General features: G+C 45.4%; 1 protein-coding gene and 1 long non-coding RNA gene across 6 annotated transcripts in view; one reads left to right on the top strand and one right to left on the bottom strand.

Moving 5' to 3' along the window:
* Positions 1-24,294, top strand: part of LOC137476559 (uncharacterized) — a 340,942-nt gene that overhangs the window by 2,127 nt on the left and 314,521 nt on the right. The window lies entirely within an intron of this gene.
* TMEM260 (transmembrane protein 260) overlaps positions 1,379-24,294 on the bottom strand; it is a 32,904-nt gene continuing 9,988 nt past the window's right edge. Inside the window, exons 4-16 of one of the 5 annotated variants that reach the window (XR_011000403.1) lie at positions 15,494-15,671; positions 13,479-13,592; positions 11,479-11,658; positions 9,120-9,160; positions 8,668-8,751; positions 8,187-8,304; positions 7,761-7,936; positions 6,373-6,544; positions 5,453-5,590; positions 4,407-4,560; positions 3,632-3,685; positions 3,146-3,236; positions 1,379-2,032 (exon numbers count right to left, since the gene is read on the bottom strand). Coding sequence is in view for 3 of the 5 variants with exons in the window: in XM_068194900.1 (XP_068051001.1) it covers positions 1,760-2,032; positions 3,146-3,236; positions 3,632-3,685; positions 4,407-4,583; positions 5,442-5,590; positions 6,373-6,544; positions 7,761-7,936; positions 8,187-8,304; positions 8,668-8,751; positions 9,120-9,160; positions 11,479-11,658; positions 13,479-13,592; positions 15,494-15,671 (1,807 nt within the window). In the remaining 2 variants the exon portion in view is untranslated. Of the gene's footprint in view, positions 2,033-2,053; positions 3,052-3,145; positions 3,237-3,631; positions 3,686-4,406; positions 4,584-5,441; positions 5,591-6,372; positions 6,545-7,760; positions 7,937-8,186; positions 8,305-8,667; positions 8,752-9,119; positions 9,161-11,478; positions 11,659-13,478; positions 13,593-15,493; positions 15,672-24,294 lie in introns of those variants that run through there. The other 4 variants (XM_068194900.1, XM_068194902.1, XR_011000404.1 and 1 more) reach the window with 4 other exon arrangements.

Raw genomic sequence — 24,294 nt, 5'->3', positions numbered from 1 at the left:
TGAAAGTTGGGAAAATCAGCACTTGGAGAGAAAGAGAGAAGTGGTCCACTTTTAAAAGGATCTATTAGGAATAGCAGCCACATGTCCCCACACACACCTCAAACTCCAGACCAGCAAAGCATCCTCCTGCAACACCCCTTGCTCCTGCCCCCATCCCAATCTGCTCCAGAGATGCTGTTTCGTAATGTGATCTTTCTTTATTACTTCTTTCTTCCCTGACAATTTTACCAGCCCAAAAGAAATCCTGACCTGGCATCAATTTGTCGCCTGCAAAACACTGGACTGAGATATCACAAAACCAGGGAATAAAATACGAAGTTTTAGATGAACAGAGCTTTACAGGAACATCCCCAGAGTTTTGGGTCTGTTTCAAGCATTTGAAGTACTGTTAACTGAGAAAATATTGAAAAACACATTTTATGTCTCCTTTATTGAAAAGAAGAAACTGAGTTCTTGTTAACCCCAGAAGTCGCTTGGCTGCTGGGGCAGATTGAAAAGCAGGGTGGATTCACACCCAATTCTTTTGGTTAAAGCCCTGATATCTCCAAAATTGCAGTACGGCATCCCCAGGAGAGCCCAGACAGAGGTCACAGCATGGATGCCATGACCCATGGAGAGAGCAGCATCCCAGGGGAGAAGCATCCCAGGGGAGCTGCTCTTACATCCCATGTGGGGTCTCAGGACCGTGGTCCCTCCACCCCAGCGCAGGAGATGTCACACTGCTGCCAGCAGAGACCTTCTGCAAGGGAAAATAACACAAGTTTCTTGCTTACTGTTGGAACTCTAAGCAATAAAGACCATCCCATCATAAAATCCCAAGGGAATGAAAGCAGGCAACCCCAAAAAGCAAGGGAGGCATAAAAAATGGGTTGGTCTCTATTCCAGCAGAATATCCTGTCCTTCCAGTACCTAAAGGGGTCACAGAGAGCTGGAAAGGGACTGTTTACATGGGCATGAAGTGACAGGACAAGGGGAGAAGGCTTCAAAGTGAAGGAGGGGCAGGGTTAGATGGGATATTGGGAAGGAATTGTTCCCTGTGAGGGTGGTGAGGCCCTGGCAAAGGGTGCCCAGAGAAGCTGTGGCTGCCCAGTCCCTGGAAGTGTTCCAGGAGAGGTTGGACAGAGCTTGGAGCAACCTGGGATAGTGGAAGGTGTCCCTGCCCATGGCAGGGGGTTGGAATGATATGATCTCTAAGGTCACTTCTAACCCAAATCATTCTGGGATTCTGCAATTATGATTCTGCAGTGCCCTTGGGCACAGGCACAGCCAGGGCTCAGAGCACATCCAAAACAGTCAATGACCAGGCTCCTGGGAGGGCACCATCCCACAGCTTGTCCTCCTGGAAACCCACCACAAAAACACACAGACACAGCACAGCTAATGAAAAATGGCTTTAGGAAACCTATTGGCTCAGCAACAGAGGAAATAATAAAATGCTAAATACATTTTTACATCTAGAATGGATGCTGCATTCATAAAAAAAATATATATATATTCACAGTACAAGCTCATAGTTTTCTTGTAAAAGAAAACTCTCTTTTTTGAAACTCAATATTTTATTTAGTGGCGAGCTTCTCCCCTACCCCAGAAAAAGTCCCATTTGGCAACAGAAATCAAACATCACTATATTCCTGCAGAGGGGATCACACTAGATTTCCTCTCTGCTGCCATTTCTGTCACCTTTTGAAACCACTCTCACGCTGCCAAGGACTAATTCAGATTTTAAGTCCCGTCTTCAGCATTTCAGCAGGACCAGGAGCTACCCAGCTTTGCGCCTCAGCTCCGCTTTCCTTCTCCTCATTCCCTGCAGCTCTTCCCTGAGGTGCTGCACAGCCTGCAGGATGTCCTGGCGCTGGGGATCATCCTCTGCCTTCTCGGTGTAGAGCAGGAAATGTTTCACAGTCTGGGAGAGCAGCGTTTCGGGATCCACGTCCCCCCGGCCGAGGCGCAGCATCCTCTCGCAGGCGATGGCGTAGTTTTTGTGCCAGTTCACCGGGTGATGGGGATGGGAGTTGACAATCTCTTTGTATGACTGTTAAAGGAACAACAAAAAAAAAAAAGAAAAAGAAAAAGATAAAGAAAAAAAAAAAAAGAAGGTATGGGCAGCAAATTAATTGAACAAAGTGGGAGCAACAGCTTTTAACAGTGCTTCAAAACTGCCTGGAAAGAAACAGATGCTATTTAGATGTCCAAGTCCAGAGCTGGAGTATTTCTGTAATTTGCTCTGTGTTTGCCATTCAGCAGCATGAATCAGAAATCCAAGGGGGGCTGAAACGTTTCCCTTCCAACAGCAGCTGTTTGTTTAGAAACATTACAGATGATGGTGATAACCCCACAGCACATTATGTGCTTCCCCCAGAGAGGTGTTACACCAAGCTGGGGGAAAAAAGAGATTTAACCGCCGCGCCTGCAAGACATTTACTCAATATTTCAGGAGATCAGGACGTCTTCCACAGGACTTAAGCAGTCTGTTGACTTGAGTGGGAATATTCATAAGCTCAACAGCAGGCATGTGCCCAGGAACTTTGCAGAACAGCAAAAATAACAGCAAAACGGGCAAGAATTTAGGAAACCATTTGTTGATTCTGTGCTGGACTATGAAATACTGCTCCTCTGCTGATACACACTGATCACTTTGTGCATCTGTTGGCATCTCAGGCAGTCCAGTATTTCCAGAGATACCTACACCAGCTTATGGGTGTTATTCTTTGGTGTGAAATGCAGCAGAATTAATTTGCAGCGAGAAGACTGTCGGATTTTACACTTGCTGGCTCAGGCTGCACGACTGTGTAATGACAGAGGGGACAAGTGCATAGAGGGGACTTCAGGACAAGCAATCTCCTGGCATGAGTTTGGAGCCCAGCACAGACAACATAATTATAGCAAAAGCAGGGTTGGTTTGCTTTTGGCATCCTCCGTGACCGAGGGGGCAAGCAGGAATGAATAAAATCCCTGAAGAAATGTCTTTGAATCGGCTATGCTCCCAGTTTGGATAAACAAGGGGAATGCAGATTACAGGGCCTGCGTGGAAACACTGTATTTCCATGGACTCCAGACATTTAAAAGAAAAGGGGGGAAAAAAATTATGATGGAGGATAAAAAATGAGGATGCAGTGAGCACTCCTAAACCAAATGCAGGACTTACAGTGTATGCAAATGTGTAAAGTTGTGCTTTCATTTCTGCAGTCACACTGGCCGTTTCTGCGAGGTCAAAGATGAAGAAAGCTGTTTTCATCCTAGGAAAACAAGAAAAACTTCCCTGTGGTAACTGCTTCATGCAACCAGCTCACACCACAGGGTTATACACAGCTTCAACACGTCCACGTGTGGGGCAGCAAAGCCATCAGTGATATAAATTTCTCTCCATAACCCATTTCCTCACCCTACATCCCAACTACCTTTGAGAGACTTGGAGCAGAACCTTTTGGTGAACAAAACAGCCACTTTCCTGAAGGCTTTGCTGGCGGCCTTGCATTCTTCATCTCATCGTGCCAGCCTTTTCCTTCTAAAGCTTGGCACGTGCAGACCCAATAAGGCCACGGCCCATCAAGCTGCCTGCTTTGGTGTGTGTTTCCACACCAATGAGCTGGCAGTGCCCACTGGCTGCTGGAAGACAGCAAAGGAAAATTACCTGGCTTGCCACATCTCCTCGTTGGCGACAGCTTCCCAGGAAGAGGGGCTGAAACTAAATGGGAATGGAAATAAAATTCAGCCATCAGATCCACGTGGCTGGGTTTCACCCACCACAACCCTTCCAGCCCAGGCAGCTGCAGACCTCCCAGGCAGAAGAAAACCTGTCATGAAGCCTGTGGCTCTGACAGCAGGGAATTCAGCTGATTCTCTGTCATTCACGAAACTTTGTGCCTCTCTCTCCATAGAAGGAGCCTCTGGCGTATCAGGTGTTTCACAGCATCCCAGATCTCAGAGCCAGAGATGTAGCCACAGGTCAGCCTATGACATTTAAACCTCTGGATGTCTCAATAATTTTAGATCCTGATCAAATTTTAAGGTCAGAATTGGACCTCATACTTGACTAGAGATGTCACTGCTGTTTTTCACACTCTTAAAAATCACAGATCATGGAATGGTTCTGTGTGGAAGGGACCTTAAAGATCAACTCATTCCAACACCTGCCATGAGCAAAGACACCTTCCACTATGCCAGGGTGCTCTAAGCCCCATCCAGCCTGGCCTGGAACACAGCCAGGGATGGGGCAGCCCAGCTCTCTGGGCTGTGCCAGCATCGCACCACCTTGACAGGGAAGAATTTCTCCCAGGTATCTCTCCAGAACACAAAACATTGAGATTATGGCTCTTGTTTGATTCCTCTAGCACTGCAGTGGGTGTGGCAATGCTGCTGGCAGAAAATGATGAGCAGGAAGGAGCAGAGGCTCCTCTGCTTCGTGCCTGCCATAGTCTTCAGTCCAGTTATAGAGATTCCTTGTGAGACGAATCCACTCTCCTGGGTCAAACACAGCTCCAGAAGGAACCAACTTTTCACACGTCCCCCAGGGCCAGAGCGAGTGGCTCCTTCTCCAGGTTGAGTCCCCTTCATGAAGACCTATGCAGACAAACACTTCCTTACTGCCAAAAAAAAACCAACAGAGAGAGCCATGGTGAAGCCACCTCAGAGACTGTGGTCCACCCCGTGTCCCTGAGCAAACCAAACCACACCACACTGTGCAGCAAACACACCCACCCAGCACATCTCCCATCAGCACGGGCACGTTTTGGGGCAGTCTGGAAAACAGATGAATTCTCCATCTGGCATTGCCCATCTTGAGCAGCCAGCACAGCTGGCACATCCTGTCCCCTCTCCTGGACCTCCCAAACAGGCCAGAAGCTGGAGGAGAAGCCCATTTCTGCCCACTGGCACCTGGCTGTGTTCCTGTGCCTCCCCACCCTCGCAGGGCTCACCATAGCTAGTCTAAATGCAGATGCTATTCTTATTCGTGTGAGTATCTAATCCTTTCTCCACTCTTACTAAGCTATTTTTATATGATGATTATTCCTGGAATACATTCATTCTATGCTAATCAGTTGGCCACAATGTTCACAAAGGAGAAGCAGCAGCAATTTGCTCTCCAACCATCGTCGTTCTGAGTACACAGGAACGTTCCTATTCTCTGTGATGAATTGTATCGACAACAACAACAAAAAATCATCAGTAAACACTCTGCAGATCACCTTTTTTTCCTCTCCTTCCTAAAATACAAACCAACCTCAAAACAACAGGCAATATTATATCCGGATGGAGTTACTTCTGCAGAGATATTTTGCTTTAATTGCAAAAATAATCTTGCCACCGGGGAGGAAGTCAGTGGAGAAAATTGGTCTTTTGGATGCAGTACCAAGCTGTTCCATAAACAATTTCCAGAGAAAAAAAAAAAAAAAAAGGTCAGAGATTTTAGGAAAGCTGTTACATATGAAAGAAATGCTTACTGTTTATTTACTTTGAGGAAACGATGGAGATTAAAGGCGAGTGTCCCGTCGGGTAATACTCCTTCCACAGGATTCCACCGGTTCCCGGGAAAATAAACGCCAGGTAAGTGCTTTGCCAGCTTGGGTAAATACCATTTGTAAGTCATCATCTAGAATAAAAGTTATTATCACAATTTGAACAGGAATCAGAAGATTTACATCCAGAAGAAATGGTTTCTGCAGGATTAATGACCATTTGCTTAGGGAAGTCACCCACCATGCCAGCAGTGAACAAGAGAACAGACTGGGTCACCATGGCCAGATCACAGCACCAGACTGGGTCACCATGGTCAGACTGGGTCACCATGGTCACACCACAGCACCAGACTGGGTCACCATGGTCAGACTGGGCCACCATGGCCAGATCACAGCACCAGACTGGGTCACCATGGTCAGACTGGGTCACCATGGTCACACCACAGCACCAGACTGGGTCACCATGGTCAGACTGGGTCACCATGGTCACACCACAGCACCAGACTGGGTCACCAGTGCCTTCTGATCAGAGGCACGCGGTCCTCACTCCACCACAAAACAGCCACTGCTGGTAAGACACTGCTGGTTTGGTTAAACACCAGGAACTGGGTTTGGGGTTTGCCAACAAGTCACAGACTCTTGTTGCAAAGCCAGGTGTGAGGATGATGTGGCAGTGGAAGTGTGGGTGACCCATCCTGTAACTTTTTTTTTTCCTTCTCCCATTTCTCAGTGAAAAAAGAAATGTGCACACCACACTCTGTCCCAGGGCTACCCACAACTCTTGGAAAAAAAAATCAATTTTATTTATTTCCACATCATGAGTTTTAAGAGACCCTCTCAAGGAGACAAAGGAACAACTGAACTTCTGCAGCTTATGCTTAAATCTGCCTTTCTAAACAGCACTTTCTGAATGTACCTCCTGGTCCACTAAGGTGATATCTGGCCTCATCCCCTCACAATAATGAAGGTAACGAAGAGCATTCCCAGGCAAGTCTCCTCTTAGCAGGATCACTGCTCCCACTGGCATGGAGGACAGCACGTTCCTTGCAAACTTATCAACAACGTAGTTGTTGCTCTGATCACAAGTGCTGAAGAGAACAGATGAAAAACAGAATCTTAAAACCAGGCATTTGCATGGCTTTGTAGAAATTCAGAGCAATTTTATGCAACGGGCACCCACAGGGGAAATCCACCCTGGTCAGGCTGGAAACATTACAGAGTCACAGAATGGTTTAGGTTGGAAGGGATTTTAAAGAACATCTCACTCCACTCCCCTGCCATGGGCAGGGACACCTTCCACTATAGAAGTTGCTCCCAGTTGTTCCCAGGTTGCTCCAACCCCATACAACCTGGCCTTGAATTTCCAGGGATGGAGAGCGTCAACAACTTAATCACTACAACTTGGTATCTCCATTTCCAGAGAAAATGAGATACAGAAACAAAGCATTTAAAGCACAGGCCCTCAGAAAGCACCACCCACTACAGTTTTGCCAGAATACACACTAACTACACACCTTCACCTTAATTCTGATTTCTTCTTGGGCTAAATCTAAAACCTTATTAGTGGGTGCTGGAAGTGCCAGTACAACGTTGGTTCTGTAGAGCATTTGAAATCCTCCTCATCCTTTAATGTTTCCATAAGACTGAAAACCCCAAGTTTTTGTAGTATGAGGCAGAAGTTGATTTATATGAACTGAGATTGGATCCTTTTCACTGAAGTTGTGTGCACATATTCCAGGTATGGATTCAGATGAGGACAGGAGCTATGATTGGCTCACCTATGAACAAGCCTTTGGAAAAGGTGTGCCAAAGAAAGGATTCCTGAGAATGAAGTCTACACTTCCCTGGTCAGCCTGTACCTGAGCATCCCTACCAGGACACTGATTCCTATCCAAGCAACTGCATGGGTTATGGGATAGGGAAGCCCCAAACTACAGACTGAAATCTTCAAAAATGGGAATAAAATCAGAAAAAACTTCAGGGCATAAGGTAGCGTGAAGGAAAGCAAGAGAAGTTCAGGCCACATGAATTCTGCAAACCTCCTTAGGAGAAAAAGCACAGATTTACAAGGGTTTTTTAGAAATTTATGTATCTACAGAGTTGTTTTCCCTCAACCTCTGTGACATCCCCATTTACAGCCTGGAGTTGGTGACTCTGAGGAGATCAAACCAGGGGGTTCTGCAGGCTGTGACCACACAAGCTTAGGTGGGGTGTAAAAAGTGCCCTTCCCACTCCCAGCCAAGGACAGAAACCCCAGGAGCGCCCCAGGTCACCCTGTGAGGCGGCACCAAGGGAACTTCTCACCTGTAATTTGCCCAAAGTTGAGAAGCAACGAGAGCAAGAGCAGGAAGCCACTCCAGGCACGGCAGCAGCCAGGTGCCCTCCAGCACAGTGCCCCTCCCAAGGCTGGCCAGTGTGGCCAGCCCCAGCCCTGCCAGCACGGCCACCACAGCACTGCTCTGCAGCCAGAACCGCTCCACCTAGGAGAGAGAATCCCAGAACTGGGGTTGGGTTGGAAGGGACCACAGAGATCATCCCATTCCACCCCCCATCCCACACCTTCCACTACACCAGGTTGCTCCAAACCCCGTCCAACCCGGCCTTGGAGCTGTACTTTGGCACCTTCTGCAGTTTCAAGACAACTGCCTGCTGCTGGTCAGGTGGTTTTAAGGTTTTGAATGTTTCTCTCAAAAATTAACATGCCAGAGCAACTTTGGGAGTGCAACTTACCACACCTAGAAACAGAGGCTTTGTAACATCCAAATTTGCTCTCCAAGCGAAGAAAAGGGAATAAAGGCAGAGCATTCCAGTGAAGAGCCAGATCACAGGTGATTTCTGCTGCTTTTTCCTATTAAAAAAAATAATGTATCACTCCTGAGCATGATGAAAAACAAAGCAAAAATGATATGTGCTTGAACTCCTGGCATACCTAACACAAGGAGCTGATGAGTCTTTCTTTACCTTTGCCATTTATGAAACTTCTGTTTTTAAAGCACAAAACCATCAGGATTTCAGGAGTTTTCAGTTTGCCATCTACCAAGCCACAGGGTTAACCAGGAGTAAGGGATATTTTGCTCTTAATAACTGATGACCGCAGCCAATTGCTGCAATTTCTGCAGCAGCAAGCAGAAGGCAAAACAAGCTGCCCATGCAGGCAGAAAGAAAAATGGGGAAAAAATGCAGATTAAAGCAAATATTTGGTTAAACTTACAGCAGTGCTGTGCTCACACAGCCCACCAGTGCCAGGGCAAGGACAGGAAGGGAGAGCTCTGACTTCATCTGTGCCAGCTGGAAACTGTGGAGAAATTAAAGCGTGGATTTGTCACCCTCAAATCATCCCTGCACTCAATTAAAGTGTCAGGAGAAACAGGGAATAAGCACAACTGAATATATTCCCATTCTGCTGGGATTAAGTCTACCAGAAATAGGACAAGGGTGGGTTATATGGTAGAATTTTGAAGGGAAAATCACTGGGATAGGGCATCCAGTGTTTTTCCTTCAGTGGGGAAGAGAGAGGGCAGGGATGCTGTCCCTGTGCTGGACACACACGGCCCCAGCTCTGCACAGGGTAAGGAAAGGAAGGACAGGAGCCACTTTGGCCCAAAGGACAGCAGCAGCACGAGGTTACTCTCCAATGAAAGGCACAGCCAAGGTGTTACTCACAGCAGCATCTCTCCCATACTGGATCCTGTCTCGGACTTGGCCTGAAATAAAAGCAAAGGAAACCCATGAGGAACCCACACACTGACTGGGTATCACTGGGGCAAGGAACGTTTTCTCATTTTCTGTTTGCAAGAAAGGCAGCAACCTCTGCTCAAACCTTCACTGCAAGGTGTTCTCCCACGTTCCTGTTTTATGTGATTTACCCCCTGGGTAAGCATTTCTTCAAGGTGCTGACAACTCGTTATCCTGTGATTAGAGCATGTCACATGGTTTAACCATGATCTCTGCTGTATCATGGAATCATTTGGGTTGGAAAAGCCCTCTGAGGTCATTGAGTCCAACCATTCCCCCAGCACTGCCCAGCCCACCACTAACCCATGTGCCCAAGTGCCACATCCACACATCTAAATCCCTCCAGGGATGGGGATTCCACCACTGCCCTGGGCAGCCTATTCCAATTCCTGACCATTCTTTCTCTGAATTTTTTTTTTCCTAATATCCAATCTAAATCTCTCCTGCCACAACTTGAGGCCATGTTCTGTATCTTCATGGTGCAATTATTTTCAGTGACATCTCCCCACAGCCTGAGACAAGCTCAATTCCTCCTTGCTTACCAGACTTGCCCCTGTCCCCTCTGCCCTGACAAATGCAGAGCTGTACAAAATCTTTATGAGGTAATGAGAATTTTTATTGCAGAGACCTGCAATCCATGGCACACATCTGGGAAAAAGACATGTTGTGTGGAGGGGAGAAATTACCTTCATTGCTGCTTGCTGGAAAAGTGGCTACCAGATTAAAGAAAAGGCAAACAGATTCAGGAGGTCTGGAAGGAATATTTAATCTCAGTAAAAATGGCATAGCTAATTGCATCCAGGATTTGATTAAAAAATAAGTGTTAGAGGATGGAGAGCCAGCTCACAGATCCTGAAGCCCCACCTTGCTGGCAGCTGATGGCCCTGGACACATCCATCACAGAGATGACATTTCTGATCCATGGCTTACAGGTGGAATCCTCTCCAAAATATTTTCTGGGTTTTTTGTTGGTGTTTTCTTTTTTTTTTTTTTTACCCTGCCTGCCCTTAAAACAGAGCTATGGGATGTAAAAGCTGTCTGTCCATCCAGCAGTGCTCTGGCATTATCCCAACTGGCACTGGGACCATACATTTGGATTTTGCTGTATTTATTGCTCCTGCTTCAGACAAGTTCATCCTAAATGTGATTTGTGGTGTAGGATTACACGCAGTCCATCCCTAAGCCTCCTGAACATCAACTTGAATTCATCACATTTGATGGAGAGAGGAGTTAAGGGATTTGCATGCCTTGGTATTGCTCTACCCAGTGGAGGCTGATTCTCAGGAGACAGCTGGGAACAGGACAACAGGGGAAGTCTCACAAGTCCTTCAGAGGGTGGACCTGATCTCTGTAGGGGTTTTTGGGCAGATTTAGTGGCAGCAGCAGGAATTACCATGTCTTCTGACACACATCCTACAGCCACACAGCTCTCTGAGAAGGGTGGAATGGCACAGTGACAGTGATGCTGTCATGCTGGCTGCATGTGAAGGGTGATTTCTGAGGATGTGGAGCTCCAGGACTCCAGGCAGTGACAGAACATGCAGGTCACACATTTTTATTGTTTTCCTCCCAGCGGTGTGATTTCCCAGCCCTCTGCCCTGAAAGCTTGGAAGCAGGAGAGATTCTGGGGTGATTTCCTTGGGTGGCCAGAGCCCAACATTCAAGTCAGGGCTGGAGAAGGAGGATGGAAATCCTACACTCTGAAAGCAACCACAGATTCTTCCCTCTCTTAGCAAGAGCAGAGACCTCAATAACTCAAATCAGACATTCCTGAGAACCCTCAAACCAACCATTCACTTAAATTCAACATTAGTAAGTTAAGAGGAATAATTTAGAACCCTCAAACCAACCAACCACTTAAATTCAACATCAGTAAATTAAAGAGGAATAGCTTTTAAATGAAAACTGCTTGTGACCTCTTTAAATGTCTGAGTTAAAACAGAAAAATAAGACAATATTCATCTTAAAAACACCACAAGATTGATGTCACAACTCCCTCTGGCACAGTTTGTTCTTTGGGCTCCTACACACATAAGACACCCATACAGCTCCCAGGAAATAATTTGGCTCACCCCATAAGGCAATGAGAATTATCTCTCTGCTTTCCCAGCCATGTGACCCATTCCCAGAAAACCAGACAGGTCAGGAGGTCGAAATCCAAAATGAATGCTTAAAAAATGAAACATTTTCAATTTCCTTCCCCGCGAGCCCTTAATCGTCACAAGCAGAACATTTCTGCTGTTGCGTAAGTGAAGAGGAAGCAATTTAGGAAGTGACCCTTGTTTACCAGATTGAATGTCCCATACTCTTCCCTCAGAAAGTGGGTCAAAAATCCTTGAAAAGTCGTCTGGTCTCCCCATGTCCAGCGGGCTCGATTGAGGTAGGACGAAGCCGGCAGATAGAGATAAGGCAGCAAACCAGCCAAGAAGCATAAACCCAACTTCAGCAAATGGCCTAGGGACAATTCCTGCACCAAAATATGTCATATTGCATAACAATGTTTATTTTAGTTTAATCACGCTGGAACTTCAAGAAACAGATAAAGAAAAAACATCAAATATATTTACACAGAGCTGATCTCTCAATTTATAGTAAGTCCCTACAAAATGCTATGTTAAACCTTACGATTTTGTGGATTACTAGGAAACTGCATCAAACTGATCTCCTTTGCATGGCAGGGTGAAATTTAAGTGAAGCAAATAATATTAGCTAGGACTCATGAGTATCATACTCATTGCATCTTTCACATTTAAATCATGGCATGACATGCATAGATGGCTGAAGCACTGCAAGGCTGAGATAACCCACTTTGCAGCGATTAAGAGTTGGCTGGTTTTCCATCTGGCAAAAAAAAAAAAACAACCACCCCACATAAATGCTGCTCTACTACAGCTGTACACATCATCACCATCATCAGGAGTCAGTTTTGCCATTTACTTGGTCGTGATTACGCTGGCTAAATTGGATAGGCCAACTTTTGGGGTGGGATTTTCGAGACTGCCTAAGGGGTCAGGGAGACAAGACTTTCAAAGGGACTTCTGTGCCTAACTCCTTTAAGTGCTTTGGAAAATCCCACCCTAGAATATTGCACGCTTGCTTTGTCGTTAGCCAGTGCCCTGTCAATCAAAGCACTTCCTCAGCATTTGGGGTTACTGGGAGTGATGATCGATGGAGCAGAGAAAGGAGCTTGATAATGATGGTGGTCAGAGCTCCTCCAGAAGAAAGGTGGCTCATTTGTACTTTCAAAAGGCAGTTTTCCATCCATTTCTACCTTACTCAGTGGTTTCCTGCAGTAGGCATTACTGGGCTGTCCAAAGTATTTCTCAGGATTATCATACTGGCACAGCATTGCCTTTGCTGGAAATCACAGAGATCTCTCTGGACCTCCCTGCTCAAAAAAAAACCCAAAACAAACTATTTAAAGAACACAAATATATTGCAGAAGTGATTCTTGATTGTGTTAATGGAAGTATATGGCCAGAAAAGGGGGTTGCTGGGGATGCTGAAGAGATTTTGGATCAAGCTTGTCTGAGTTGCAACGCATTTCTTGCAGCTCATGTGCCTCACCCAGGCTTAGCTATGCCCTGTGCCACTACTGAGAACCACACTGGGTGGATGTGGCTTTTGCTGGTTACCACCAGAGAGCCAACACACAGAAACTCATCTCCGGGTGAGCTATGGCATGGGGAAGTCTGAGTTTTCAGTTCCAAGGATTATTTTAGCTCACAGGGTATTTGCAAGCAGCTGGGGCAGAGCACTCCTGTGCCAGGGGACACAAAGTGGGTCACAGATCACCAGCAAAGGCCCTAAACTGTGATCACAGAATCCCAGAATGGTTTGGGTTGGAAGGGAACTTAGAGATCATCTTGTTTTAACCCCCTGCCATGGGCAGGGACACCTTCCACTACCCCAAGTTACTCCAAGCCCTGTCCAACCTGGCCTTGGGCACTTCCAGGGATCCAGGGGCAGCCACAGCTTCTCTGGGCACCCTGTGCCAGGGCCTCCCCACCCTCTCAGGGAAGAATTTCTTCCTGATATCTAAATCTAACCCTTCCCTCTATCAGTTTAAAGCCTCTTGTCCTATCACTCCATGCCCTTGTCAAAAGCCTTCTTGTGGACCCTCTTTAAATCAGACGCCCTTGAGATCAGTAGCTGTGGTGTCAGACTGGAACTTCAGTGGGTCATGATTAATCACATACATCAACTCAGAAATGCCACAAGTTCTGGGGGAGAAGAATTAATCCCAACCTTAGAAAAACAGAGGTGTGAGAGTGTGTAAATACATACCCTCTTTCTGAAAAGCCGTGAGAGAACCCAGGGCACAACACAAGCAACATAAAGCACTATGGTGTGCTGATTGCACAGACTGAGCCCACAGCAAAAGGCACCCAATTTAGAGATCTGAGAGGGGAAAAAAAAATCACAGTTACTATTTAAAAGTTTGCAAAAACATCCAGAGATCAAAAAGGATTCAGCACAGCGTCCTTACAGGAGAAAGGCAAACACACCAGTGAGCACTGGTCAGTTGTAACACAGAACTCAGGGGATTTTTTTATTTGTTTCAAGGAGATTCCAACTGTTCAACAGAAAACATTCTTTAAGAAGTGTCCAGCTGAACAGCCATGCCTCCATGCACACAGAGATCCTGTGCAGCATCACCACATCCTAATGATGGGATGAGTCCAATTGCTGAATGCAGCTGCACAGGGGAGGCTGCCCAGCAGTTCACTCTGAGTGATTTTTCAGAAATGTCCTAAAATAAAGCCATTATCTATAGAAATCTAATTTTTTTGTAACAGGAATGATTTTTTTCCTCTTTGTTAGGCACACAGGTCTGCACAAACTTCCTAAGCCAAGGGAATTAAAGGTGACTCTCCTCATTACTCCAAAACTTCAAGCCTGTTCCAGTGCCCAACCACCCTCTGGGGAAAGGACCTTATCCTGATATCCAACCTAAACCTCCCCTGCTTGTTTCAGCCCCGGGTGAGGGTGGTGTGTGAGATGCAGCCACTTGCCTTGGTGTAGTGATGGGATCACCTAGTAATTTTTAATTAACTGCTCAGTATTCCACGCTGGACACTGCCCTGCCATGGAAGCACCTTGCCATAAGTTCAGAAAAACCTTTGTGAGTCTCAGAGCTGCCTGGCAGGGCTCAGAACCACCTCAGTCATTTTTTAAGTACATGGATGAGCTCCAATATGATGCCTGTATGAGCATCTGATTTATGAAAAGCACTGCAAGCTTGCTGTTGGCAGCCTGGCTTCTTCCAGGCGTGGGATGCCAGACACTCAAAAAAACATTGGAACAAGCTCCTAAACTGCTTCTGAAAATCTAATTTTGAAAATCCCATTGGAAACCAGGCATGTGAAATATGGGAGAAGGTTGGAAAATGCCCAGCTCCATGTCTGTAGAGTTCAGGTTGTGGGGATCTTGGGACGCTGCTCATTAGAAAATAATAATTACCCAAAAAAAATCCAATGGTGAAACAAGGTCTCCGTAGCCATTGATAAAACACGTTATTTGAGAACTCATGAAGCTGAGTAAACTACCACTGCAGACTCCTGAAATTCTAGCCTAGCCCGAAAAAAAATCCCTTTATTCACACAATTTACAGGAGTCACAGCAGGCAAGTCTGTCGGAGGAAAAGAGATCAGATGTTCGGGCAAACAAAAGTAGAAAGAACAAGACTGCTGAGCAAAAATATCATTTGGCTGACTAGTCTGTTTGTAAAGTAGAAAATACAGCATGAAATTTAAAGTCTCTGTGTTTAACAATGCCATTATTTTAGGGGCACATTTAATTTCAAAAGAAAAACTGATTGAAAATTTGCTCGTTCCTGTTTTTGAGTTGAAACCTGGTTTCTGATTAGATGAAGTTTTCTATACAATATACCCATTTACCCCGAAGAAAATTACCAATTCTTAAAACAAAACCTTGTACACTCACAGCCTAGTTTGTGTCTTTGAAGCAGGATGAACTAAAATGTTTAGATTGAAATTATTTTGGTTTTCCTCCTTCCAACCTGTGAGAATTAAATAAATCAATCCCAAACCCATCCAACAGGTCCCAACTCAATCCTTCAGCAAAGTGGGCAGAATTTTTTCAATGTTTGTCACTTCTGAACATCCAGGTAAGTCAGGGACGGACCCCACCCAGCACAGGTGCTGAAGCAAGACCCAAAACTTGGCCTTTTTATTTAAACAAAATTAAATCAGCAGTAAACGAACAGGAAATTAAACAAACAAGTGCTAACCAATTATGAAAAAAATAAAGAACTATTCACTTTGCTTGAGATGTTTTACCTTTGATCTCTCTCTTGCAGTGGATGCCTCCTCAAAATGAGCAGTGAGAGCCATCAGCAGCCCCACAAACAGATTGTTTAAGCTGAAAACCTCCGCCGTGATGGACCACTGCCATGTTAGACGAGAAAATGAAAACACCCCCGCAGCAAGGATTCCTCCAGCATATGAGCCAGAAAGCCTGCAAACACAGATAACATGAAATCTTCTTTTCCAACAAAAAAGAGCCTACTTTATTGTCCTTCTTTTTTAAATTAAAAAAAAACAAACCAAAAAACATACTGCAGCAGCAGCAACGAGTGCCACCCAGCACCCTGCCAAAACATTATATGGTTAAGATCTCCCTAATAATTTCTCTGCTAAGGATTGCCACTGGGAAGAGCAGAGCCTGTTTGCCAGCCACCCAACACCAAAGAATCTGCTTCTTCTCGCCATGAAAACTTCCAGGATTGAATTTGCTTCGGAAATCCTGATGAGGGAAGGCCCAGAGGGTCGTGGTGCACGGAGCCAGGGAGTCATGGCTTTAATGGGATACTCTGGAAGAGATGCCAGCAAGGGTGCAGCCTTCAATTCATCCAAGAGCTGAATTAAGAGTGGATTAGAGCTATTCAGGATGGACAGAATTGGCAGGGCTTTCCTGGGGGGTTTTTGGTGTCCTGGGGATTGCAGCAGCCTCAGTCCCAGCAGGGAGAGGTCGGGAGGGTGGGAAACGGGTGCCAGCTCCAGCAAGAGGGAGGGACAGGGTGAAGCACCCACAGTTGGGATGGCTGTGAGCGCAAAGCTGGCCATCTCTGTGACTCCCAGATGGCGTTATGGCACATTCCCCACGGAGCTGCCTGCCCAGCTCAGCTGGATGCTGCAGCCAGCACAGGGAGCCCACCAGGTGGAATTCAGGAAAGCCATTCCACCAGAGTGGCTCTTCCCACCCAGTCCCACTGGGAGCAGTTCTGGCTCTGCCTGTCTGGAAGCTCTCCCCTTTAGGAAGTCACCCTGAAAAGACACAGTGTAGGGCACCACAACATGCTCAACCAAGCTTTATCCAAAAACACAAATAGTTGTGGTTGTGGTCAAAGCTACACTCCAGAAATTCACCATTCCACTCTAAGACTCAGCTAGTCTCCACCACAAATTGGGTATTTTTCTAATTCCACCCCAGTCACGCACAGTTCCATTTAATCCTAACAATTCTAGCAGGTTTAAGCCAAAAAAGTTATAAACTACCCAACCTCTTTATCGAGCTACGCATGTGATTTCCACATGAGATGAGGAAGCTCCTGATGGAGCCCTCTCTCCAAGGGTTCCTCTGCTTGCTTTGCCAGAGTACCTGAAGGTATCTGGAAAATAGCACTAATGATTTTTATCTCCTTCGTGAAGTATTTTGAGATTTGCACCTGCAGGATGTAGCCAAAGGGAGAGAAGTATGGAGTTAACACTGATAAAAAAGGAAACAATTCTAAGGTGTTCCAGGCCAAGCTCAAGGTGACAGTGAGTTCAACATCAAAACTGTGGGAAGAAGTCTCAAAAAATCAACAGAACTGGGAAAAAACCTTAAGAAAAATACCAGGTAAAGGCAGCAGGACCATGTGCAATTAAAAACCAAGAGATCCCCAATACACAAATCGACTTCATGACATTCCTGTTTTGACTAAACCATTTAAACATTTCAAATTTTTAGTTATAAAGAAACAACTCCATAAATCCCTTTGAAATTCTTGCAGGGAAATAAGGTTAAAAAAAAGGTGAAACAACTTTTCCAAAAATCTTCAGAAAAGCGGCATTTTAGGCAAACATCCCAATCATTCACCAATTCTCCTTGTCTTTCCCAAGAAAGACTCAAACTTATCATGAGAGTTCAAATGAGATGAAAGAAATCTCTTGACAAAAAGTCTAACCTGTGAGTCGAGTTTTATGAAACAAGGCTTAAGCAAAAGCCATTCAACCCAAAGCTTAAAGACTTATCCCAGCTATGTGGGACAGAGGACACCTCTGCTCACCGGGCACAGCAGGGTCAGGAGCCCAAACTAAGCACAGCCCACAGAACTGTCTGTCCACAGAAACATAAAAACAACCACAGAATGGCTTAGGTTGGAATGGAACTTAAAGATCATCCTATTCTAACCTAAGCCGTGGGCAGGGACACCTTCCACTACCCCAGGTTGCTCCAAGCCCTGTCCAACCTGGCTTTGGACACTTCCAGGGATCCAGGGGAAGCCACAGCTTCTCTAGGCACCCTATGCCAAGTCCTCCCCACCCTCACAGGGAACAATTCCTTCCAATATCCCACCTACCCTGCCCTCTGGCAGTGGGAAGCCATTCCCCCTTGTCCTGTCACTCCAGGCCCTTGTCCAAGTCTTTCCTCATCTCTCTTGGAGCTCTTTTAGGTTTTGAAAGGGGCTCTAAGGTCTCCCTGGAATCTTTTCCGGGCTGAACAGCTTCCTTAGGAAACTCATGGGAAAGCCAGGCTGCTGAGCCCACTCTGTGACAGCCTGTTTCATGCTCGGAGCACTAAGCTCCACTAAGTACCACAGATGTCCAAAAAACAAATGGTAATGTGCTGCATTCTTGAAGAACATCAAGAAAACGGCTTTAGGAAGTGCAAGCCGGAGACCAAGAGTTTTACTGCAGGTTCTGTGACCAGCAATGGAAATGATGGATTTCTGAGTTTGCTGATTCAGAGGGAAACTCTCAGAAGTGGAAGCAATCAGAGCAGGTATCTCCAGAGGAGGATGAAGAGCACCTGGCAGAAGAAATACAACAATCCACAGTGCAAAGCAGCACCTGCTGGACAAGTAGAAATGAATCCCATGCGATTGTCAGCATGATTCTGGGGCAAATTAAATCAATCCTGCCCTGCAGCTGGGGTAACGTGGTTATGCAGCTCATTGTGATCAACATGAGGGTCTCCATGCTCCTCTGCCTCTGCAGCCTCTTGGAATTCTCCAGCACAGAGTGATAATGTGTCACATCTCTCCTGCCTCAGAGCCAAGATGACCTCAAATGGCACACTCTCCAAGGAGGTGACAAAAAACCTCAGGCATGGACAGCTCAGCCACCTACACCACTTTGGATCAAAGACCAACCTCAAGGTGGAAAAGACGCTGATGGGTGTTCAGTGGTGCAAGGCAGAGTGAGATGAAAGAACTCTTCAGAAAAGGAACAAAAATGAGAGTAAAACAGAAATGGGAAGAACTGAAAAAGCAAAGGGATGGGACAGAGCTTTGAAACTGAGGTCAAGAAGCCTAAAGCCAAGAATTTTCTTTCCCCATCCCTGGAAGTGTTCCATGCCAGGTTGGATGGGGATTGGAGCAGCCTAGTCTAGTGAAAGGTGTCCCTACCCATGGCAGGAGGTTGGATGAGCTTTAAGATCCTTTCCAACCCAAACCATCCTGGGATTCTGTGATTCTCTAAAAGCACCAAAAAAAAAAAAAAAAATTGCAAAGGAGCCCAGTGCAATCTACAGCTGGAGACGTTGGCGGCATGTTCCATATTAGGGGGCCAGAAAGATAATGGCTGCCTTAAGTACAGGCACAGAGAGAATTCTTGTGGTTAAGACAGAGTGTTTTGTGGAAGAAGGTTAATGCAAGAGCTAAAGGAGACCTCCCGTAAGTCCAGCAAGAGCTCAGCAACCCAGTGACCAATGTGGAGACAGAGGTCACTTGTTGTGTGGAAGTTAAGAAGTTTTTCACGGCACACAGTCACTCATCTCACCAAAATCAAACACCAGGCCTGGCACTGACAATGCAAATATTTCCTGCAGTGAAGCCCTGCTGGACAAGAAGGAACCACAGAGCCTTTGGGCTCAGCTACTCTGCCTGGAGCCCCACACTGCCATCTGCACTGGCTGGAGGCTTCCCAGGTGTGCCAAGGCTGGGAGAAGGAAACATTTGGGGTTTTTCCTGGAAATAGCTCCTAGTTGCTTAACACTGTCTTTCCTTTTGACAGCACACCAGGACTGCAGAGCTGAGAGCAGCAGAGAATTATCCTCACTCAACTTCTACTCGTGCTTCTGTCTTTAAACACGTTTTGCAAATAGAGTTGAGGTGCTACAAAACATGGTAAAGACACCCAACAGCTAAATCCTCGACTGACCTCATGGAAAAGCAACATCTTAGGAGAGCTTTATCCCAGTGTTTTGGGGAGCAGGGAAGGTAGAGAGCTGCTCCCCCAAATCCAGCTTGTTTCCCCAGTCTTTGGGCCCAGTATGAGAAAGAACAGCCCCAGCACACAGGGACCAGCTCATGGAAGAAGAAAAGAACTGAAGCCATGGCAAAAAGTGGGAAAGTCTTCATGACCATCATCTAAAATCACACTCAGAAGGGACAGAGTCAGCAAAGGAGAGGTCACACAGTCCTTTTTGAGAAATATTTTCCCATGGCATCCCTAAACATAAAAGGACAAGAATAAAAAAATAAGTTATGATTTTGTTTTCCTTTTCAGGCATGCAAGTGAATGAATGTGCTGCTGCACCTCAGCTCCAAGGATGCAGCCAGTAGGAATTTTTCTTAATGAGGACTATTTTAGCTACAAGTTTTTATTAAGAGTTTGCAGGAACATTTGGGAAAACTGAAATTAAATATTTTAACCAGGGTTTTTTGGTTTTTTTGGTTTTTTTTTTTTTTTTTTTTTTGCAATTACAGTTTTTAGCTTCTCATTTGCTGGCAATCACTAAAACATGCAAAACTGCAATTTAAAATTTAGCCTTTAAGTTTAGTAAAATTTTCCTTTAGCCAAGGTTACAAGTCATATATATTTAACAAAAAAATTCCACCAGCATTTTTACTTTTTATTTATAAAACAATGGCAGACGCTCTATATTTAATAATTCCCCAAAATGTATTAAATGATTGGCATAAAGCTATACATGGATGGGAACTGGAATTTAATTAAAATGTTTTCATTAAATGCAATCTTCAGTGCACTGGATTCATTAAGAAAAGTAAGATAATTGGAATGGTTTATATTTGAAGCTGATGTATTTAACACTGGCAACACCTATCTGTACCTAGTGAAATAAGCTGATTATTTCTGCCTTCTTTTTCCTCCAAAACTTTACAGGCAGGAGATCTTAGCCTTGCATCTTTTTTATTTTTTTAGGCAGTAGAATAAGAAAAACTCTCCTGATTTATAAAATCTCCTCTAATTAACTAAATAATGAAATTTTTTTTTAAATTTCTGTCTCTCCCTGCACCTGCAGATGGTGATCCTGATGTCGGTGGCTCCCTGGTCACTTTCACAGACTCCAGGTACATCACCAGCTACTTCCATCTGTTTGCAGTAGCAAAGATACATCCCTTGAATGCATTATTATTTCAAGGCATTGCACTAAAGAGTTAACATTTTGAATTTAAGAGGTGTGGCTTGTTAATCAATCAATTTTAAAAAAAACAACTATTTTTTTTGACGAGGTTAAACAGAAAGGGACGTAGAAGACTCAACAACCAAGCTTCCCACTGATAAATTATAAGCGTGCACGAGCATCGGCGCTGAAATAGAAGAATTATTTAAAAATTAAAAACCAGACAGGAGTTCAGTGCTTAAGTAACAATAATTATCCCAAAAAAACCCAATCCCTCTGGGTTTGCCTGCCTCTTAGCCACAAACACTCCATGACAAAAGGCGGTTTCTCTTGCTCTCAGCGCTGAAGAGCCAGCTCAGGTACTACAGGGAATAGCAAACCAGATTTTATTCTTGCTCAAGGACCTGGAGCTCAATAGCCACTTAAGCCCTGCCCGCAGCAGGAGGAGGAGGAAGGAGAGCAGGGCTTGGCTCATCTCTCCTGGTTGAGTCCCATGGTCACAAAGAGTGAAGGGAAAAGAGACCGAGCAAAGAGGCAGGGCCACCATAAAATAAAATAAAACCAAACCAGTCTGGTCACAACCAGCTGCTGTCCTTCGTGTGAAATGGGACTTCAGCCTCCCACAACACCAGCATTCCCACAGACCCAGGGTTTCATTCCCTCACCCCCATGGGACGGGGGTGAGCAGGCAGCACCCTCACCTCCCACCACATGCATGGAATGCCTCACACCCAGCCAGGGACTGCCACCACTTCTTGACTTTTCTTTCTTGTAGTTATTTTATTGAAACACCACAGTTTTGTGCTGAGCCAGTGAGGATTTTGGCAAAGGGGAGCTGTTCCTTGCACCCTCTCACACACATCCTCCTGGACTGGAGGTGTCCAGTAAGGACAGCACCTCTGAAGGATATTGTCTCTGCCCATCCCTTTGGAAACGTGGACCTGTGAAGGTCACCAGCACGTGCAAGAGGCATCTTGCACCCCATCCTTTGTGTCCTGGGGCCAAGTCAACTTGGATCCTCTTGCTGGGAGGATCAAACTGCTCTGGGATGGCAGCAAAGACCTCTGTGGGTCCACGCTGGGTCTGGACACCAGGGATGGGAAGAGGCCCCTGTGAGAACTCGTCAGGAGAGCGAGGAATAAGACATCCCAACCTCTCCCCTTGCATGCTCCAGGATGTCCATCACCACTGGAGCAGAGACTGCCTGCAGCAGCCCCTTGACAAGGAAGTTTGGTATTTAAATTCAACACCTCCATGCCAAGCTATTCCAGCAGCTCAACGAGTGGAACAGCTCATGACAGATCTATAAAATGCACACAGGGCTGCGCTGCTTTAAGAAATATCACCCCATACTCACATTTGAGTTGTACAAACTGTGCTTCCAGCCATTACAAATGAGAAATTCTCTCTTGGTGTCTTTGCAAGTGCAAAGGGTGTATTAGTTCAACCCATTATTTGATTCACAATCCTTGGAAAATAGATACACCTTTATCCCAGGCTCCTGTAATAACCAGTGCCTGCTTCCAGCAGCCAAAAAACCCCAACCAGCAGTAGGAGCCAACTTGAGCTATTTAAATGTTTTATAAGTTGGCTTTTTTTTTTTTTTTTGGGTAATTGCAGAAACTTTTCCTAATCTGACATTTGTTAAAACCCCTTATTAGAAATTATGCAGCCGCAGAAGAAAAAAAAAAAAAAAAGAAATAAAAAAAAAGGAGGGGGGGGGAAAGGAAGGAGTTGACGGGGGGGGGGAAATAGAATAAAATATAAAATAAAATAAAAATGAGCTGGCTTCACAATTACCAAGTCAGCCCATGCAGCCCTTCGCTATTGTACGAGTGGCATAAACCCCCCGGCGGCCTATCAGCTCCCTGGCAGGCAGGGGGCTGCGCTATTCAAAGCCAGAGATACAAGCTGCAGGGCAAAAACCTGGCAGCTCCCATCTGACCCCCCAATCCCCGGCTGGTGACAGCTCCAAGCTCCATGGCAAATTAGCCCTTCTCACATTACAATTGCAGGAGACAGATTCCATTAGCGGTATCTGAAATTGAGTGGAGAGCTGCTCCGTTATCAGACTTGACTCATAAGCGCCGCTATTAATCAGAGCTATGATAGCATTTATATATTTCAAGCTATCTGCCGCCGCTGTGATATTCTGCTACAAAGGGTTGATGGGACTTAGGGAAGGGAACAATGGAGCTTTCTGGGAAAAGCAGAGTAAATCAAGAAAGTCTGTGACTTCCGCACATTCTGAAGGGATTGCGGTTTACATAAATTTTCTCCCAATTGGAGATTGAGCTCTTCCTCATCTTACACATGGGATTTAGTTGTCACTCAATGGTAACAGCTGTGAAAAGGTGAAGCGGCCCACCGCTCAGAATATTGCCTCCGCTTTTAAAGCAATTAACCCATGAACAGGAGGATACCTGGTGATATCAAAGGGATTAAGCCAGGCAGTGCATTATTAACATTTCCTTGAACTAATTCTAACTCTGACTAGCTGTCAGAAAAGACTCTTCAGTCTTCTTTAAAAAAAAAGAAAAAAAAAAAAAAGAGTTTTTTTGCCCTGCTTTTTCTTTCCCCCCCACCCTTTTCAAAATGAAGCAGAGTTACTGCAGCCTCGTGTGCCTACTTTAGAGCCAAATGCAAATGAACAGATTTGGCAGCGTCTTCAAACAGACTGAACTCAGCGCTGGTTTATTCTGGGGACAAGTGGGAAAATAAATAAAACCAGATATGTGATCAATTAGCCAGAGGTCACGGCAGATTTTCTAAAAGCAAATTAGTACCTGAGCACATTCCTTTCTTCTCTCCCTCCTAAAACTTTGTAACTACTTCTCACTAGCACAGCTGCTTCCCAAACGCCCAAGACGTTCCTGCTGTGCTACAACAGAGATAATCTACAGTAATCTGTAATCTGGAAAAATTCAAATATGCCCTCTAAGGAGATTCCTCCTTCACCAAAGCCCAATTCCTAATTTCCTAATTTCCCACTCTGGTTGAGCAGGCTCCTCTCTCATCCCTCCATCTTCCCCAAGTCATTTCTATAAAAAAAGGGGTCAAACAGGGATGAATCCTGCTCTGGCAAACTCACGTAGCCAGAGACATGGAGCATTTCCTCACTCATTGGGGCAGCAGACAACTTTTCCCAGCACTGGGCAGTTTTAAGGGAGCATCAGCCATGAGGTCTCTCTGGGATGGCCATGAAGGTCACTGATCCTCCTGGTCCTCCTTTGGGACCTTCCCACAAGAGCTCTAGAACACACATCCCGGGAGCCAGAAAGCTCAGTGCCATCAAGAAGGTCAAGTGGCACTTCCAAAACATCCCTATGACTTCAAAATTATGGAATCATTTTGATGGTTTCATTATCCAACATGCCTAATTCTCCTTTCTGTTGGCGGTGGGAGAAGAGCTGGCTCTGGGTTTTATATACACTCACAGTTCGTTGCCTGGAAGGTTTAGTGAGCAGGGAATACACAGATATATATATATATATAAAATATATGTTTG

This window comes from Anomalospiza imberbis, chromosome 6, assembly GCF_031753505.1.
Source record: "Anomalospiza imberbis isolate Cuckoo-Finch-1a 21T00152 chromosome 6, ASM3175350v1, whole genome shotgun sequence".
NCBI lineage: Eukaryota > Metazoa > Chordata > Aves > Passeriformes > Viduidae > Anomalospiza > Anomalospiza imberbis.
The sequence above is the reverse complement of the archived record's forward strand: the minus strand, read 5'-3'. Positions and strand labels throughout refer to the sequence as shown.